This window comes from Lutra lutra, chromosome 2 (assembly GCF_902655055.1).
Source record: "Lutra lutra chromosome 2, mLutLut1.2, whole genome shotgun sequence".
Classification (NCBI taxonomy): domain Eukaryota; kingdom Metazoa; phylum Chordata; class Mammalia; order Carnivora; family Mustelidae; genus Lutra; species Lutra lutra.
In genome coordinates this window covers 154,479,681-154,497,218 of record NC_062279.1, presented here as the reverse complement: position 1 = coordinate 154,497,218, position 17,538 = coordinate 154,479,681, and the positions used below count along the sequence as shown (strand labels likewise).

Below are 17,538 nucleotides of genomic sequence, written 5' to 3'. Positions count from 1 at the left end.
GGTGCTGGTTGTGATCTCTCCTCTTTCATTCATGATTTTATTTATTTGGATCCTTTCTCTTTTCTTTTTGATAAGTCTGGCCAGGGGTTTATCAATCTTACTAATTCTTTCAAAGAATCAGCTCCTAGTTTTGTTGATTTGTTCTACTGTTCTTTTGGTTTCTATTTCATTGATTTCTGCTCTTTATGATTTCTCTTCTCCTGCTGGGTTTAGGCTTTCTTTGCTGTTCTTTCTCCAGCTCCTTTAGGTGTAGGATTAAGTTGTATACTTGAGACCTTTCTTGTTTCTTGAGAAAGGATTGTGAGACCTTTCTTGTTTCTTGAGAAAGGATTGTATTGCTATATACTTTCCTCTCAGGACTGCCTTTACTGTGTCCCACAGATTTTGAGGAGTTGTGTTTTCATTTTCATTTGCTTCCATGAATTTTTTCAATTCTTCTTCATTTACCTGGTTGACCCATTTATTCTTTAGTATGATGCTCTTTAGCCTCCATGTATTTGAGTTCTTTCCAACTTTAGAAAGGGAAAGTATTTTCAAAGAAATAATGAAATCCTTAGAACTACAAGAGAAAGACCTCTACCAAGGTTCATCTTGAAATTTCAGGACACCAGGGAAACAGAAGAAATTCCAAAAGCTCCCAGTGAGGAAAAGTGATTCCAGACACAAATTACTTGAATCAGAATGTCATGGGACATCTCACAGGCAGTAAAACAGTATACTAGAAGCCAATGCATAATTCTGAGAAATTCCATTACAACTATTAATAACTGTAAGAACTGAATACATATATCAACAGGCATATGAAATATTAAGGAATTTGCCTTCTGTTCTCAAATTTCTGCCTCTCACCTTCCAATTCACTCTTCCCTGTCTGCCCTGCAGTAATGACCCTGTGAAGCATTTCTCCTTCACAGGGAGCACCATGTTAAGCTTCGTCATAGAGGGCACTGGAGGCACCTTGTAGGAGGAGAGAGGCTTCTTCTCTTCCTGGTGGCTGTGTTTTTGCTTTGTCTCTGGCTTTAGTTGCTCATTGAAGAGTGACATGGCTGTCTAAGGACATCTGGTGTTCCTCTGCCCCAGTAAACTCACAGTGACCTCACAAACCTGGCCCGGGCCCAGTGACTGCTTTCCTGGAAGGAAGGCAGTCCTCACACCCACAAGGCTTACTCTGACTCTCCCTGTGATCCTCCCCAGCCCCCACTGGCCACTGTTGCCTGTAGCCCAGAGATTTGTTTTCTGTGAGCCTCCTCAGACAAATACCATCATCTCTCTGGCCCTTACACCTGCATGGGCACCCCCATTGTCTCCGAACATCACCCACCTGTGGCTCCTCTGTACTATGGAGGGTTGTTCCTGCTAACCAGTAACTGGACCAACAGTGGCCTGGATAGCCCAGTGATCTTCTCCACCAGTGAGCTACCACCATACCTTCTCCGACAAGGTCTGGATCCCAAACTAGGGAAGGGTTCCCCCCTTCTAAGTTGTCCTCATCTTGGGTACTCTCTCCCAGCCTCAGGACACCCTAGAGTTCTCTTTATATCTCTAGAGTTACTCTCCTGTAATAGCACAGTAATTTTTTTTTTTTTATTTGACAGAGAGAGATCACAAGTAGACAGAGAGGCAGGCAGAGAGAGAGAGAGAGAGAGGGAAGCAGGCTCCCTGCCGAGCAGAGAGCCCAATGCGGGACTCGATCCCAGGACCCTGAGATCATGACCTGAGCCGAAGGCAGCGGCTTAACCCACTGAGCCACCCAGGCGCCCCTAGCACAGTAATTTTTTATATTGAGCTCCTACTTAAATTATTGTGTGGTTTCTGTCTTCTGTTGGACCCAGGCTGCTATGTCTTCCACATGCTTTTCCTTAGGAAGTTCCTTGAAGAGTGCCCCACCCAAACGAGGGAGCAAGCCAAGGATTCCGGAATAAAAGGGATCTAGGATAGAGGAATTCAGGGTAGGAGAAGAAGGAAAAGGAAGGAGCCCAGCTATGCCACTGGCCCTGGCCGAGACAACAGCTCAGTCCAAGCTAGAGCCAGAGGACTGAGGTCTCAGAAGAGCAGCTCTAGGGAGAAATAAAACTACTGGATTTTCTGATCGGTTTGACCATGTAGAAAGTTGAATTGAAAGTGTTTAACACACACACACACACACACAAATGTTTTATAAAGCTTTTAGATGTTGTAGGAAGACTTAGCCAAATATTTAAAGAAAGCTAAGCAAATTTTTTAAAAATGCAGCAAGTTATTAATGCAAGGAAAAAACAAAAAGTTGTGCAGGTAGGCATTAATCATAATAGTTTTGCTCGGGAGCAAACTGTATGTACTCATAATAACAAAAGTATTGAGTATATTCCACTATATTAAAAGAATATATAATGATATGTGAGGAATGGAAGGGGGAGATTGTATGAGACCTAAAATCCTCATCTACCCAAATGCAAAGACAATTCCTAGTCTCGAAAATAACCAAGACAGAGCAGAATGAAGATTCTAGCCTGCTAAAGGTGGCAAATACCTGAAGAAACAACTGGAAGAGTTGTCAGAGGCTTCCTCCAGAGAACAGAGTGTAGAGAGAGGAAAAGGAGGGTTTTCCTTTCTTTTAATACTATTTAGCCCTTTATACTATATGCATGCATTGCTTTGATAAAAATATACAATAAGCCTTAAAAAAAAAAAGAAAAAAGAAATAAAATAATGCATGTGGACTCTTTGGTTTTTAATAGGTGTCCAAAAAATGTGAGTTCTCTTCTTTTATTCTTTTAAATCTTTTTCCAATTTGACTTGCAATTTACAACAGCTCCGGTTGATGAGATGCCAGGTTGCTAGGTGGTGGGTAATGCTGGCCTTTGTGTTCTCCTGAGCTTTACCCATCCAGGCTGTAGACTTAGCTCCCAGGGGAAGCTGGGGGTTGTGGCTCACCAGTGGGGGTGGTGTTCCAGGACTCCCCTGGAAGGAAGGAAGGAGCCTGTGAGCTCTGGCCTCCTCAGCTCTGCCCATCCCCCCATACCTTGCAGGTCTCAGCTCTAGCCCCTGGAGACCCTACAGATTCACGGGGTCCTTGTTGCTGGCTCAAGTCTGATGATTCCAAAGTGACACCAAAGAATCAAGTTCCAATTCTAATTTAAAATACCAGATATATAGTCATTCCTTGTACAGGATCGTGAGGAGGAGTGGGATGCATGGTTCAAATCCTGGGTCTGCCACTTATAAGGTGTGGCTCAGGCAATCTCTCAGTTTCTTTGTGCCTTAGGTTCCTCATTTATAAAATAATAACTACTAAGACTGTTGAGAGCATCAAAGAGATAACACATGTAAAGTACTTAGAACCATACGAGGCTGAGTAAGAGCTTGTCTTTGTCCATTCAGGTTCCTGTAACAGAACACCACAGACTGAGCCGCTTGGAAACATAAAAATGAATTCCCCACTGTTCATTCTGGAGGCTACAAGTACAAGACCAAAGCACCAGCTGGTTTGGTGTCTGTTGAGAGTTCACTCCTTAGTTCATAGACAGCCACCTCACTATAACCTCACGAGGGAGAAGGGGTAGGGGAGCTTTTGTGAATCTCCTTTATGAGAGCACTGATTCATGAGGGCTTCACTGTCCTGACCTCATCAACCCCCAAAAGCCCCACTCCTGATGCCATCCCATGGGGAATCAGTTTTCAACCTATGATTTGGGAGCGTGGGAGGGGGGGTTGGGCAGAAACATCCAGTCCATAGCAGAGCTCCATTTTTAAAGATTGGCTGTTACTGCTCACTCATTGACCCTGAATTATTTATAGAACAGGTTCCGCCACCTACTGCCATGCTGTGCTCTGCAAGCATCAGGATGATTAACACACTCTTGGCTTTCTGGACCGCACCTCCAGGGGGAAAGGCAACCACTCAGACGGGCTGCTGTAGTTCAGTGGGTCGGAGCCAGGGGACAGTTGGGGAGCACAGGGGAAGGAGACTTTACACAGGATGGGGATGGAGAGTGTGTTACTGTGATTTCTAAAAAGAAATCTTATTTGGTATTAGTCTCATTTCTGACACACTGCTCCTAAAACTCTTGGAAATTCCTAAGTGAAGAGAGCAGCCAAAGTGCCTTCTGTTACATTAATGAGGAAGCTTGGGGACCCCACTGAGGATGAGGGGGCTGATTGCCAGGGGAACCCACCTTAGGATTTGAGGGTTGGAACTTTCAGTCCCACCCCTGACCTCTGGGGAAGGGGGAAAGGCAGGAGATGGATTCAGTCACCGTGGCCAATGATTTAATTAATCATGTCTATGTAACAAAGCCTCTTAAAAACCCTAAAGCAGAGAGTGGGCTCAGAGAGCTTAGAGGTGGGCAAACACCGCCACATACCACAAGGGCGACATGCCCCAATTTCATGGGGACAAAACCTCCTGTGACCTCTTCCTACATATCTCTTATCTGGCTATTGATTCATATCCTTTACTATCCTTTGTCACAAATCGATAACCTAGTAAATAAACAGGTTTCCTGAGTTCCGTGAGCCGCTCTAACAAATTAATTGAGGGGTCGTAGGACCGCTGATTTATAGCCCGTTGGTCAGGAGCCCAGGTAATGACCTAGTCTTCCAGCTAGCATCTAAGATGCAGGGCAGTCTGATGGGACTGAGCTCTCACCCTGTGGGACGCGCTCTCTTTCCAGGCAGAGAGCGTAAGGATTGAGTTGACTCGTAGGACACTGTCCTCAATTGGTGTTCAGCATTGCTTGTTGGTGTTGGGAACCCACTGGTCCTCCCCCGCCCCGCCCCTCCCTGCCCCCACACAAACAGCTGCATTGTGACCGGTGTCATTATCTTTGAAGAAAGGGTGAACATGGGCCTTTTAGGAGGCTTTAAAACAACCACAACACAAGCAGAGCAAACCTCCCATAGGTTTACTGGAGTCATTCACCAGGGGTGAGTGGTTTCAGGTAAACTCTGAGTGTTCAGCTTTGCATAGTTCTCACCATGGAGGGCTGCTGAGCAAAAAAGCAGGCAGTGCTGATCGAAACACTGTGCTGTTCCCAGGGGACAGAGGGGCTGGATCATGGAGTGAGAGAGTTTGGCCCCATCTTAAAACCTTAGCCTGGACCTTTTCATTCCCATTTCCCTTGGGATAAAAATGTCACCAATTGCAGTTCTCTGAGCCTTGTAGCAAGTATAAGAGGAAGAAATACTGGAGAGTCTGAAGAGGAGGAGACTCTTCTGTCTTATCAAATAAACTCAGCACCGTTTGACTGAGTTTCCCAGAGGAGGAGTAAAACGGATTCCCAATTTCAAGGAGCAGCAGAGCCAAAGGTGCCAGTGTGCTCAGTTAGCTCCCTGGGGCTCTGGGGGTGGGGGGCTCGGTGCTCTGAACTGGAGCCTCCCATCTTTGGTGAAACCCCATTTCTCATTGTTTCCAAAGGCTGGATGGGGAGTGCGGAGGGCCTGAGCCCAGGACCCTGCCGCCCAGGGGTGACTGTCCTGTCCCACCTTTACCTGTCTTCAGTCAGCTCACTTCCCTGCATCTGGCTGGCACAAAGGAGGGAGACGATGCTTCCTGCATCTTTCCTGCGTGACCTTGGGAAAACTAGTTCATCTCTCCCAGCCTTGATTTTCTCTTTTAAAAGATGGGCTATGTCTTTTCAAGTTTTTTATTTATTTGTATTATTTATTTATTCTATTTTATTGAGAGAGTGTGTGTGCGTGCACATGGGGTGGGGGGTGCGGGACAGGGGAAGGTCCAGAGAGAGAGGGAGAGAGAGAATCCTAAGCAGAACCCTCACACTGAGCACAGAGCCTAACTCCCAGTTTGATCTCACAGCCCTGAGATCATGATCTTAGCAGAAATCAAGAGTCAGACGCTTAGCCCACTGAGCCACCCAAGTGGCCTGAGATCAGCTGTGTCTTAATTGGAACTCTCTGTTGCAAAAGCCCCTAAAACTGTATTAGTTCCCTATTGCTGCTATCACAAATACCACAAACTTGGTGGCTGACTACATCACAGATTTATTATCTGACAGCTCTGGAGGTCAGAAGTCCTAAATTCAAGGTGTCAGAGTGTTGGCAGGACTGTGTTCCTTCTAAAAGCTCAAGGGATGGATCTGTTTTCTTGCCTTTTCTGGCTTCTAGAGGCTGCCTGTGTTCCCTTGGCTCCTGGCCTCTCCCTGCATCATCCGAGTCAACAGTGTAGCATGTAACATCTTCAAGTACCCCTCTCTTCCTCTCCCTCTCCCCTAGCACCCTCCCTATGTCTGCTCCCCTCCACCACTGCTTCCTTCGTCCATCAGCACCTCTCCTCTGACTGGCTGTCCTGCTTCCTTCCTATAAGGACCTCTGTGACTACATTAAACCTGCCCAAATAATTTGGGATAAGCTCTCATTTCAGGATCCTTAACTTATTCACACCCGTAAAACTCCCTTTACCAAGGAAAGTAACATATTCACAAGTTCCAGGGATCCCCACATGGATATCTTGGGACCATTATTATTTTGACTCCCAGAAACCAACTTGAGCTAGCTTAGGAAGTGAAGAGATTTCTATTAAAGTTTACAAAGCTACTCATAGAAACAGTTTTGGGTGTTTGATATATGAGAGACTTTCAATAAATGAATGTCACATAAAAGGATGACTGACTGAATGAAATAATCATAAATGAAGTAAGAGAAGAATAATAAGTGAACCAGAGGGCAGAGAGACAGCCCATTCTGGGGACCAGACTAGACCAGAGACTGGAAAGACTATAGGGACCCCTCCTTCTGTCATTCCTGCCCTGCTCTTCACAGACAACTCTTTCCACCTCCCTGGTCCTGGAGCAGGTGTAAGATGGTCACCCCCCCCGCCGAGTGTGTTAAATCTGGAGCCAACTAGTCAGTGTTTGTCTGTCTGTTACTTGCGCTATTTCTCCCTGGCCTCCTAACCCCAAATTCCCAATGACTGGCTCAACTTGGAACAGGAATCCACTCTGGCCTAATCAGCTATGGTTTGGAGTTAGGTTCACATGGTATAAAACGGCTGCTGTGGCCAAGCCATCACCAACATCTCAGGTCATTCTCAGTAGCCCAATAAGCCCTCCACCAAGGAGTGGTGAATGCTCAGTGTGCCCTGGTGCATAGAAGGAAATTGGCAGAGGGGACAGGTCCCCCCTCCGTACTCGCTTTATCCCACTTTCATCCTCAGGCCATGGAGGAGCGCTTGAAGAAGGAATCCAGCCACAGCCTCCAGATCCAGCACCAGGCACACCGATTGGAGCTCCAGGCCTTGGAAGAAAAGGCCCAGCAGAAGCTCCAAGGGGAGCTGGAGAGGATGCAGACTCAACAGGCTCTATTGTTAGGTATACAGCCTGCTGCCCCTGGGAGGGTCTAGCTACCTGGCAGGGTCCACACGTGGAGACCAGGGGCAAGATGGGGCCCCCATGTTTGGGGGCACACAGGCCCTGGTGACTTTCCGGGCTCCGCCTCCAACTAACTGGGAGACCTGGGGTAGGGGTGGGGGGTCACAGTCAGTCTCAGTTTCCTTTTCTAGAAAGTGGAGTCACTATTGTCCCTACCCATAGGGACGGTGTGTGGATGTGATGATATTAAATAGAAAGTGCCTAGCATATGACAGGAGCCTGGTGACTGTTCCAGCTGTCCGAAAGCAGGGCGTTCCTGTGAAACATTCCCTAAATCAAAATGGCGAAAAGCAAAGAAGCAATTACCATTCATTTAAATGAACACTCTGGAGTCACCTGTCTTAGGCTTTCCTGATACCACAGGACACATCTTGCGAACGGATGCGCACAGTAGCTGGAGACGAAGTCCAGACGCTCACGGACATAGCGCCGGGCGCCAAGAGGCTGGGTGTGACTCCCGGGGAAGGCGCTGGGGGGCGCCACTCTCACGGCCCGAGGTGCGCGCTGCTTCGGGACCGCTCCCTGCAAAACCAGCCAAGAACGTTATTTTCCCTTTTCGCCTTTTTATGTAAAAATGAAAGTCTTCGGATTTCTCTAGGGCGAAGAGGTTCTAATATAGGTCTTTTTTAAAATCAAAGTGGTGTTAGGTGAACCTTGGAAAAGCGGAGGCATCCGTATTATCATCATCATCGTTATTCAATAAAAGCCAGATCTCTGAGCCTTCGTGACACGTTCATGGGATCGCCTCAACCTCTCATTTCCATTCTGAAGTTTTCCGCAAATCTGGGGGACTTACGCCTCCAGGCTCCTGTCCTTTGCCTGCCCCCACATCATCTTCGGCTGGAAACTCATCTCCTCTTCAGACATCCAATACCAGTCACAGGGAGCATTCTGGAAGTTACCAGAAGCAGTAAAGATCTCTGGAGCCAAATTGTTTGGGCTTGAAGCCCAGCTCCAACACTCACAAGCTGCCGGACTTTGGGCAAGTTACATAACTGTTCTGTGCCTCAGTTGCTCATCTGTGAAATGGGAATAATAGCAATAGCTGCATCCAGCCGGTATGCAGCGAATGCTAGGCAGATGTTCACTGTTATCATCACTGAATATTCCCACATTGCATGGCTGGCCCTTGAAGCCTCTTTCTGGTTTTGTAGATCATCTTTTCCCTCATTTTCTCCTTTATTCTCATCTTCCATCTCACTCTTAAGAGCAAGACAAATGCCTCTCCTTATTTCATGCCTAGCATTGGCCTTATTAAATATATATTTTTTCAAACCCAGGCAGGGTTCTCCTTAAGAGAATTTGGGAAAGAGCATTTTCTTTACCTCCATAAGTGATTACCATGTACCTGCTGCTTGTTAAGCTTTTTCATTAGTGTGTCCTGCAGACTGTACGTCAGCACATCAGCTCTGCCCATTTCTGGAGGAAGTGACATGGGGAGAGAGAGAGTCCCGTTGGGTCCCCAGTTAACGTCCAAGTGGGAAATGCTAGAGTTGGCATCATCTAAGGAAGATGGATTACACAAGATAAAACCCAGGCGGTACCATGTGTCTCAGATACAAGACAAGATTCACATCATGTTGAACACCCCTGGTGATTCCAGCACCCAACAGCAGTTGTCCCTACTGCCACTTCCCTTGTCCCTCTGATCCCACAGCAGCCTGGTCCTGTCCTGGACAAAAGATTCAGGAGAGAGCCTGGGTACGTGCTAGGATTCTCAACATAGCCCCAGGAAGAAGGGGCTCTATGAGCTCTCTTAGGATAATAGAAAGTCGTTGGATTTGTGGGTGCTATGGGGAGGGCTATCATGACAGGATTATTAAATTAGACATTCCTGGTCCCAATTACTGTGATTCCACTGTCTGTGTGAAACACGTTTGACCTGCAGTGTAGTTCAGTGTGTGAGGGGTAAGGGAGTGTCCATCAGATTACCTGATCCACTGGGGTGGGGACCCGGCCATGCTGGATAGACAGGTGGATGGGTTGAAGGATGGAAGGGCAGGTGGTTATGTGGATGGATGAATGGATGGATGGATGGGCTGATGGACAGATGGGTAGGTGGATGTGTAGAGAGGTAGAGTGGTTGGACAGATGGTTGGATAGATGGGTAGAGGGAGGGAGGGAAGGAGCGGGGAGAGAAGGGAATATATTACTGAAGAGGAAAGGGTAATAAATGAAACCACTCTAGTTATGCTTTACTAAAGGTTTTATTGAACATATTTTTGTGATAGAGGATTTCAAAATACTGAGTTGGGTTTGGGCTTTTTAAAGAAAATAGGCTATAGAAATCACTATTAAAATCCTAGTGGGGAGGAAAGATAAATCAAGTAAATTTTTCAACATATCATCAGAATAACTCAGCTTTGTAGTTTAATATACTATAACTTTCAGAGAAGCTTAGTAAGTTTATGGGAAATCTTTTTGCTACAGATATATTTTTATAATACCATTAATTTCCACTTTAAACATCATGTGTTTATTTTACCAACATATGTTGAGCATGTGCTCTATACTAAGACATCTAAGTCTACAGGGTTATCTCATGGCTTATGGAATTCTTGGAACAATGTTTCAACAATCCTTTGCAGCAGCAAAAATAGAGTTCCTAACAGAAAAGAAAAATATCAAATTTACTAGCACTTGAAAATGATCTTGTCTTTAAAAAGTAATAGCTCTTCCTTCTCCAGAGTCCCTCAAGCAGGAGCTGTCGGAGCAGCGGGCCACCTGCTCCAAGCACCAGAAGGACCTGGAGGCGCTGCAGGCTGAGCTGAGGTCTCTGGGCAGCTTGGGCAGGTGGCAGGCAATCGCCCAGTGTCCAGGGGACAGTGAGGACCACGCCATCCCTGCCGAGGTCAGCACTGCATTCTGCCCACACTGCACCCCTCTTGCAGTGACATCAGGGCTGCAGGGAGAAAGTCATAACGGAGAGGCTCCAGGGGGTCATCATTCACTTCTGGAATGGGGAAGACGCTTCTTCTACAGTCCTGGGAGATCCTGGATGGGTCTGCAGCCTCCCATTTTGAAAAGCAAAAAAACAAGTTTTAAGCGCTGTGTGTCATTTTATATTCAGACACAATAGCATTTCAGAGTGGCATTGCAACATGGGCCCTAGAATCAGCCAGTCAGAGTTACTCCTTCAGATCTGCAGAGGATGTCTCAGAATGCCTCCTCAGACAGTCTCCCTGCCTTAACCTCCCTGCTTCCATCAATGGGAGCTGCCTTTTTTGTCACCGAAATTCAACACCAACTCTCCTTGAACTTCCTAGTCAGACTTGGCCCCTCAGCCCCTTCCTTGTACATCCATATTCCCACCTGGCCAGCAGCGCAGTGACATCCTAACAGCCCAGACTCTCTCCCCTGAAGCCCACCGTGTACCATACAGTGACAGGTATGCATCTATATAAAGCTTCAGTGACTCCCTTCTGCTATCAGAACGACTTCCAGATGCCTGGCGAGGAAAAGCCTTCACCCACTGGCCACACTTCTTACCTTCAGCCATATCTCCCTCTGCTCTAAACATGGGCCCAGCATCATGCCCCTGGGCCTTTGCATGTGCCCGATCCCTGCTTGGGACACCTTCCTCCCTCCTCAGTGCCCAGCTCACCCTCTGAGCCAGGGGTCTCCCCTCCGATCTGAGTATATGTGCTATCGAGGTTTGGCTCTGGGGACCTCCCTTCCACACCTGCGGCTTCACCCCTCTTTGAGCTCCCTCAGCACTTCCTGTTATAGTCCTGCCGCTCTCGTGTCTACTGTATGACCCAGTTAGGCAGCCGTCATATATATCATGGATGTTCTTTACGGTTGTTTTCAACCGGACCAGGAGTCTTTTGAGAACCAGGCCAGTCTGCCTCATTTCATCTCCACCCCCACTCTCCGCATGGGCGCACCACCAAGTCTGTGGGTACAAATGATTAGTTGGTGTCCCAGCCCTGCTGGAGGTCCCGGGAGCATGGGGATTCTTCACTCAAGATATTGTCAGTACTGAGCATCTGAAGATGATTTGTGTTTAATGAAGAATATTAAATGATGAATCACAGGGAGCTCTGCCTAGTCAGTAAAGTGTAGCAGAGGGAAGACAGATCATGTTCCAGTAAGTGTTCTAGATCTGTTGGAGCCAGCCATAAGTATGGAAGGGGGCAGGGGAATTGTGGGATTGTGACATCGATGATGACAACCTCCCTGGGTGCCGTGGATAGAACCCCGGGATCACTGGGTGGATGAGATGATACCTGGCTGCCACCAGGCGCCCTCCCTCACCTTCTTCTCATTGGAGGGAGGCTCCGAACCCTCTGGGAGGAAGGCCCCAGAGGAAAACTCACACAGAGAAGAAATATGGGCATATTAGCAAGGAGGAACAGCCCCAGGCAGCAGAACTGAAAGAGGGAAGGGACGGGTACCCCATACAAGGATGCATCCTTAAGTTGGCCCCCACTGCAGGTAAGTGGTATCCCACCTGCTGGGCTCTACTGAGGAGCTCTGTGAAATAATTATCCTCTCTATCTGAACTAGGGACAGACAGGGATGCATTTATTCATCAGGCTCTCGCATTAGTCAAGGGTGGTCCCACAGGACCTTAACCAAGCTCCTCCAGGCTTTACATATCTGAGTGCCTGGCGCCCAGGAGCCCATGAGTGTCATGCACACGCAAGCCCTAAGGCAGGAAGCAGGAGGTGTAAGGCATGGCCCACAGATGCTCCCTGTGCCAAGCTGCTCAGTCCTCCTGCGAAATGAACAAATGCAGAAGCTTTAAGGCACTTTTGAGCGGCCTTGAAAACCCTAGCATTCACTAAGCAGGAGTTAACTCTGATCCCATTGAATTTGGACATAGATCTTCGAATTTCTATCTGAACCACTGGCATTCAGGCGCCATTTCATTTAGCAAGCATTTATTTGGCACCTACTGGATGCCAGCCACGGAGCAGGCGCCAGAGGACTGGAAAACTGGAAGGGAGATGGTGCCTTCCCGGGACCGCTCCCGGGCTAGCTGAGGAAACCAGGCGCGTTGCCCTGTGATCTCTCCACAGCCAGGATTCGGATTCAGTGATGACAGAGTAGAAAGGAGAGGAGAGAGGAGAAAGCTGATCGCTTCTTCCCCGAAGCAGTGCTATTTCGATAGGGAGGGCTCTGTGGGCGGAGAGAAGGCGAGGAGGTCTGAAAAACGGGCAGAGTAGTTGGCTGGTTTTGATTTAAACCACGTTCTTGGCTGACCGGCCTTATTAAGCTTCGTGAGGACGGCATGTGGCCAGCTCTCCAAGCAGGAGAACCTGGAGCCTGGCTGCTAGTTCCTGAATCCGAAGCAGGAGGCTGGGCGGAGCACTGGTTCCGGCTTTGCGCGGCACGTCTGGGGCCCTCTGTGCCTCGTCCGCCTTAGCGCCCGGTGAAAACACCTCTCCTGGGTCCTTTCTCCCCAGGACGGGGACGGCCTGGGCCAGGCCCGCTCTCCAGAGGGCGCCGCCGAGCCGGGTCCGAGCGAGGCGTGCGCCCTCTGGGAGGAGAACTCGCAGCTCAAGGATGCCGTGCAGCGGCTGCGGGCCGAGGTGGAGCAGCACCAGCAGGAGGCGCTGCAACTCCGCGACCAGCGCAGGTGGGTCTCCAGGCCGGGAAGCTCCCCACCCGGAAGCCCCCGCCTGCCCTAGCTCCCACCACTGCGCCCACTGCTCCTTGGCGAGCCTCTGAGATCTAAGGCTTCCCGCCTCACCATCTCTGCAAAGGAAAGACTCCCTAATGCTAGCACGTCACTGATGTTACTCCAGACCCATGAAAAGTATTAGTGCTTTCGGCTCGACACTGCAGAGGATTTGCCCTGGAATAGAAAAGGGAATCCTACTTCCCTACAAACAAGGAATTTATGGAATCAGACCTGACCATACCAAAAGCATCTTCAAAACCAGCCTTAGGCAGACAGGGCGATGGAATAGTTCAAACAGTGCTGGGCGCTCTTTAACTAGCTGTGCGAGCTCCTGAGAGTCCGCTACTTCCCCTAGACAGTGCCGTCGTCTGCAAGAGGAGGTAAGACCACCAGCTTTCAGGGCTGTCGTGGAGTGCAGTGAAACCTAAGCAAGATTTTGCACCGGCTCTGGCCTGGAGGAAGCCCTTGGTAAACCGTGGCGGTTACTGTTATTACCTAATCCAAGCTGGATAGCTTCTATCAGTTCTGAATTCACAGCTGTTTCACCCCGTTGCTGGAAAGTTTATAACTACAGATGGAATGCTGGGGTAGGAGGTGCTGAGAAGGGGTCCCACAGGCAGGGTTCTCATGGACCCCACAACTCAGAGGGCCCAGGTCTTCTTCCCAGTGTCCTGACCTCACATTCATATAACCACTCCCCCAGACTGTCTCCCCAACCCAGCCACCCCGTGGAGGGTGGAGAATCCCCAGTGCCCATGAGGTTCAGTCCCTAGAGCACAGGCCAGCCTAGCTGAGCTCCCACCCACCTGTAGGCTGCTAGAGGAGGATCAGCAAGCCCAGCGGGCCCGGGAGGTGGAGAAGCTACGCCAGGAACACCGGAAGGAGATGCAGGCCATGGTGGCAGATTTCAGCAGCGCTCAAGCCCGGCTCCAGGCCCAGCTGGCTACCCTGGAAACTGAGTAAGTGAGGTCTGGGGCCCCAGGTTGCAAGGGGGTAATCGATGTACATTTTATTAGGGTGACCAGCTCCATCCCAGTGTGCCTGGGACTCTCCCAGTTTTGAAACTACAAGTCCCGAGTTCCAGGAAGCACCTCAGTCCTGGGTACATGTGGAGAGCTGGTCCCCCTCACTCTGGGAGCCTGCATTCTCTGTGTGCAGAGCACTGGGACTTTGTGAGGAATGAGCACTGCCTTATGGACTTGGTTTGACCCTCACACTGGGAAGAAATCAGAAGGATCAAGGCTACTTTTTTTTACAACATTTGCCCCTTCTCACATGCCTCATCTCATTGAATCTTTAGAGCAGTCCTTGTTCACGATGGAAACTGTTACTCCCCCAGACAGATAACAGATAAAGAAACCAAGGGGCCTTGTGCATGTTTGGATGCATTCACTGATTTATTCAACAGATGTTTATTAAGAGCCTATTGTGTGCCCTGCCCTATTTTAGGCTGGGAACTGGGCAAAGACTATGCTCTTACAGAGCTCACAAATTCTAGATGGGAATTCAGACAAGAAAGAAGCAAATAAACTTTTGACTCAGATAGAGAAAGTTCTGGGAGAAAAACAGGATCTGTGTCTAGGGAGTGGCAGCGGTAGACCGGGAAGGCCTGTCTAAGGAGGTGACACTTAAGCACAAGCAGGTGGGGGGACTGAGAGAGCCATTTAGAGGAAGAGCATTCCCAGCAGAGACAACAGCAAGTGCAATGGCCCTGGGGCCTGCTTCATGTGCCCAAACAGCCAGGAATAAGTGAGAGGGTGAGTGGTAGGAATTGAGGTTGATGGGGTAGCTGGGAGGGATGAAGGAGACCCTGCACTAAACAGGAAGGAGTTTGGATGTGTTCAGAATTCACTGGGAGGCCTTTGCAAGACTTTGAGCAGGAGTGACATGGTCTGATTTATCTTTTAATGGGTCATTCTGGTTGCTGGGAGAAGAGAGGGGGGTAGTCAGGATTAGCAGCAGAGAGACCAGTTGGAAGGTGACAAGTGAAGCCACTTGTCTAAGGCCAAGCAGCCCTGAGTGAATCTAAATGTCACCGGTCTGACCCTTAGTTTATGCTCTTTAAAAATGTTCTCCACTGTCTCCAATACAAAGCAAATCATGAGAAATCCAGAGTGGAAGGTTTTATGAGCTACCACCTAGTGGGCACTTACCACATGCCAGCCTTCCAGTATCTCACGAAATCTTCACAACCACCCTGTTTCGTGCCCATCTTAAAGAAGAGAGAACCAAAGGTCACAGGGAAAGGCTACGGACAGGGTCACATAGCTAGAAAAAGTCAGAATAAGAATTAGATCCCAAGTCATCTCGCCCTAAAGTCCTGGCCTCTCATCAGCTACAGTCCATAGGTCACGAACAGCCATAACCCTCCCCCCACCATGCAGAGAGTTATTTCTCTCCAGGTTCGTGTCCAAAGTGCTAGCTAGCTCTGTTCCAGCGGCCCCGAGGCTCCGCCTGAGAACCGGCGCATGCCGCGTTCTGTATCGGCCAGCAGATGGCGCCAGAGCCACGTCGGCATTAGCCCAACTGCGGCAGCAGCGGCGGAGGGGGTGGGCATTTGGCGGGGGATTGGAGGGCATTATTTTGCTGAGGCCTTTGTCCAGTGACATCCCTGGTTCTTGAAGCGTCACTGAGAGCAGCGTGTGTATCACACACAGGCCTTTGGTTCCTTGGCCCCGCAGTCTCCGGGGAAGGTCAGACTGGGAGGTGGGGTCCTGGTCTCCCCCCGGAGCTCTGCAGTCAATTCAGTGGGTGGCCCTGGGCAAGCTCCCAGGGCCTCAGTTTCCCCTTTCGTAAATAGATTAGCCTGCCAGGTTAAGCTCACAGCACCGTCCCCACCACGTCCACCTGTTTGTTGTTGGGTAATGACAGTAAGGAGACTAACTGCATGCCTGCTCCAAACAGACTGAAAGATTCCGGAGAGAAGACAGGGAAGGGGGCATCCAGGCCAGAGGACGTTCAGCTCATAGGCCGTCTGCAGACCCGCCTGAAGGAGAGAGAGGAGATCATCAAGCAGCTCATGGTGAGGCTGTCGGGGCAACCAGGGGCTCTGCAGAGTTATTCGGGAGAGCCATTCACTTTGCTCGGGGCCCTTCGATTTTAATCCTGATAACCCTAAAATCCCCTCCAGAAGATCCTTGATTCCTTTTGTCTATGATCTAAAAAACAAAACATAAACAAACAAAAAACATATGCCTAAAAAAAAATACAGGACAATAGATGCAGAAAAAGCACTCAAGTCCCACAAATTTTACCTAACATTGTTTTTTGTTGTTTTTTTTTAACCTACAGAATTGGAAAAATCTAGAATGGCTTGCCTTCTGAATTTTAGCAAATCAAGCCAATTATTGTTTATTGATCTTCCTTTTGCAAAAATGACTACCTGTTTTGCAGCTAGCAAGCCACCCCCTGGAATCTCAGTTTTCTCCCTCCAACAGCCACCAAAGCCTAAGGCTGTTTCTTTGGAATGCGCCTCCCTCCATCCACTCCTGCCCTGTCACAACCCACCCACCTTATATCCCTATCTCCGGATAGCTTCATCCATTCCTTTGGGCACTAACCCACCTCTCCCTGCTCTCTGGTCTGGTTGAGAGCTGTATCACCACAGCTGAACTGGTTAGAAATGCTTCCCCTGGCTTACATTCAGCTCTGGAGACTGTGGGTCTTGACTCATTCCTGTCAGTGTAGCCCACTATGGGGGACATCAGTCCAGCCACCTCCCCCCACCCCATCTCTGCCTCTACCACTTTAGTCCAAGCCCCTCTCACACACAGTGGAGAACCACTGGTCTCCCACTCGAACCTCCCCCACATGAACCAGAGTAATCTTAGGAAAGTATATCACATGATAGCACGGCTCTATTCAGCACTTCCCATGGCCTCCCATCTTCTGCGAGTAATACCTACATCTTATGGTGGCCTCAGGTCCTCCCACAAGTATAGCCATGTCTCTCAATTCTAACTCCCACTCCCATCCCTGACCATTCCCATCATATTAGTACACTGATGAGACCATCAGGAAAATTTCACCACTAACTGAAAATTAGATATTAAGGAATAGCTTGTTTGCTAAATGTGACAGGCGTATTGTGGTTAAGTTTTGGGGGTTTTTTTGTTTGTTTGTTAAGAATCCTTATCTCTTAGAGATACATATTGATGTTTTTACAGATGAAATTATACAATGACTGGAATTTGCTTTAAAAATAATACAGCATGGGGTGCCTGGGTGGCTCAGTAGGTTAAAGCCTCTGCCTTTGGCTCAGGTCATGATCCCAGGGTCCCGGGATCGAGCCCCACATCCGGCTCTCTGCTTGGCAGGGAGCCTGCTTCCCTTCCTCTCTCTCTGCCTGCCTCTCTGCCTACTTGTGATCTCTGTCAAATAAATAAATAAAATCTTTAAAAATAATACAGCAGGAAAGAAAAAAGTGGATAATGATACACATAAACAATAGCCATATAGTGTTTGTAGCTGGAGTTTTCTTTCTTTATTATTAACTTTCTGCAGTAGACTCTTTTTAGATGCTAAGAGTACCTGGACATATATATA

The 17,538-nt window shown here is 48.6% G+C and overlaps 1 protein-coding gene across 2 annotated transcripts in view; it reads left to right on the top strand.

Moving 5' to 3' along the window:
* FAM184B (family with sequence similarity 184 member B) overlaps nucleotides 1–17,538 on the top strand; it is a 194,762-nt gene that overhangs the window by 172,768 nt on the left and 4,456 nt on the right. For both annotated transcript variants that reach the window (XM_047718983.1, XM_047718984.1), the window contains exons 11-15: nucleotides 7,151–7,304; nucleotides 10,052–10,215; nucleotides 12,776–12,948; nucleotides 13,806–13,952; nucleotides 15,898–16,015. In XM_047718983.1, the coding sequence (XP_047574939.1) occupies nucleotides 7,151–7,304; nucleotides 10,052–10,215; nucleotides 12,776–12,948; nucleotides 13,806–13,952; nucleotides 15,898–16,015 (756 nt within the window). The remainder of the gene's footprint in view (nucleotides 1–7,150; nucleotides 7,305–10,051; nucleotides 10,216–12,775; nucleotides 12,949–13,805; nucleotides 13,953–15,897; nucleotides 16,016–17,538) is intronic.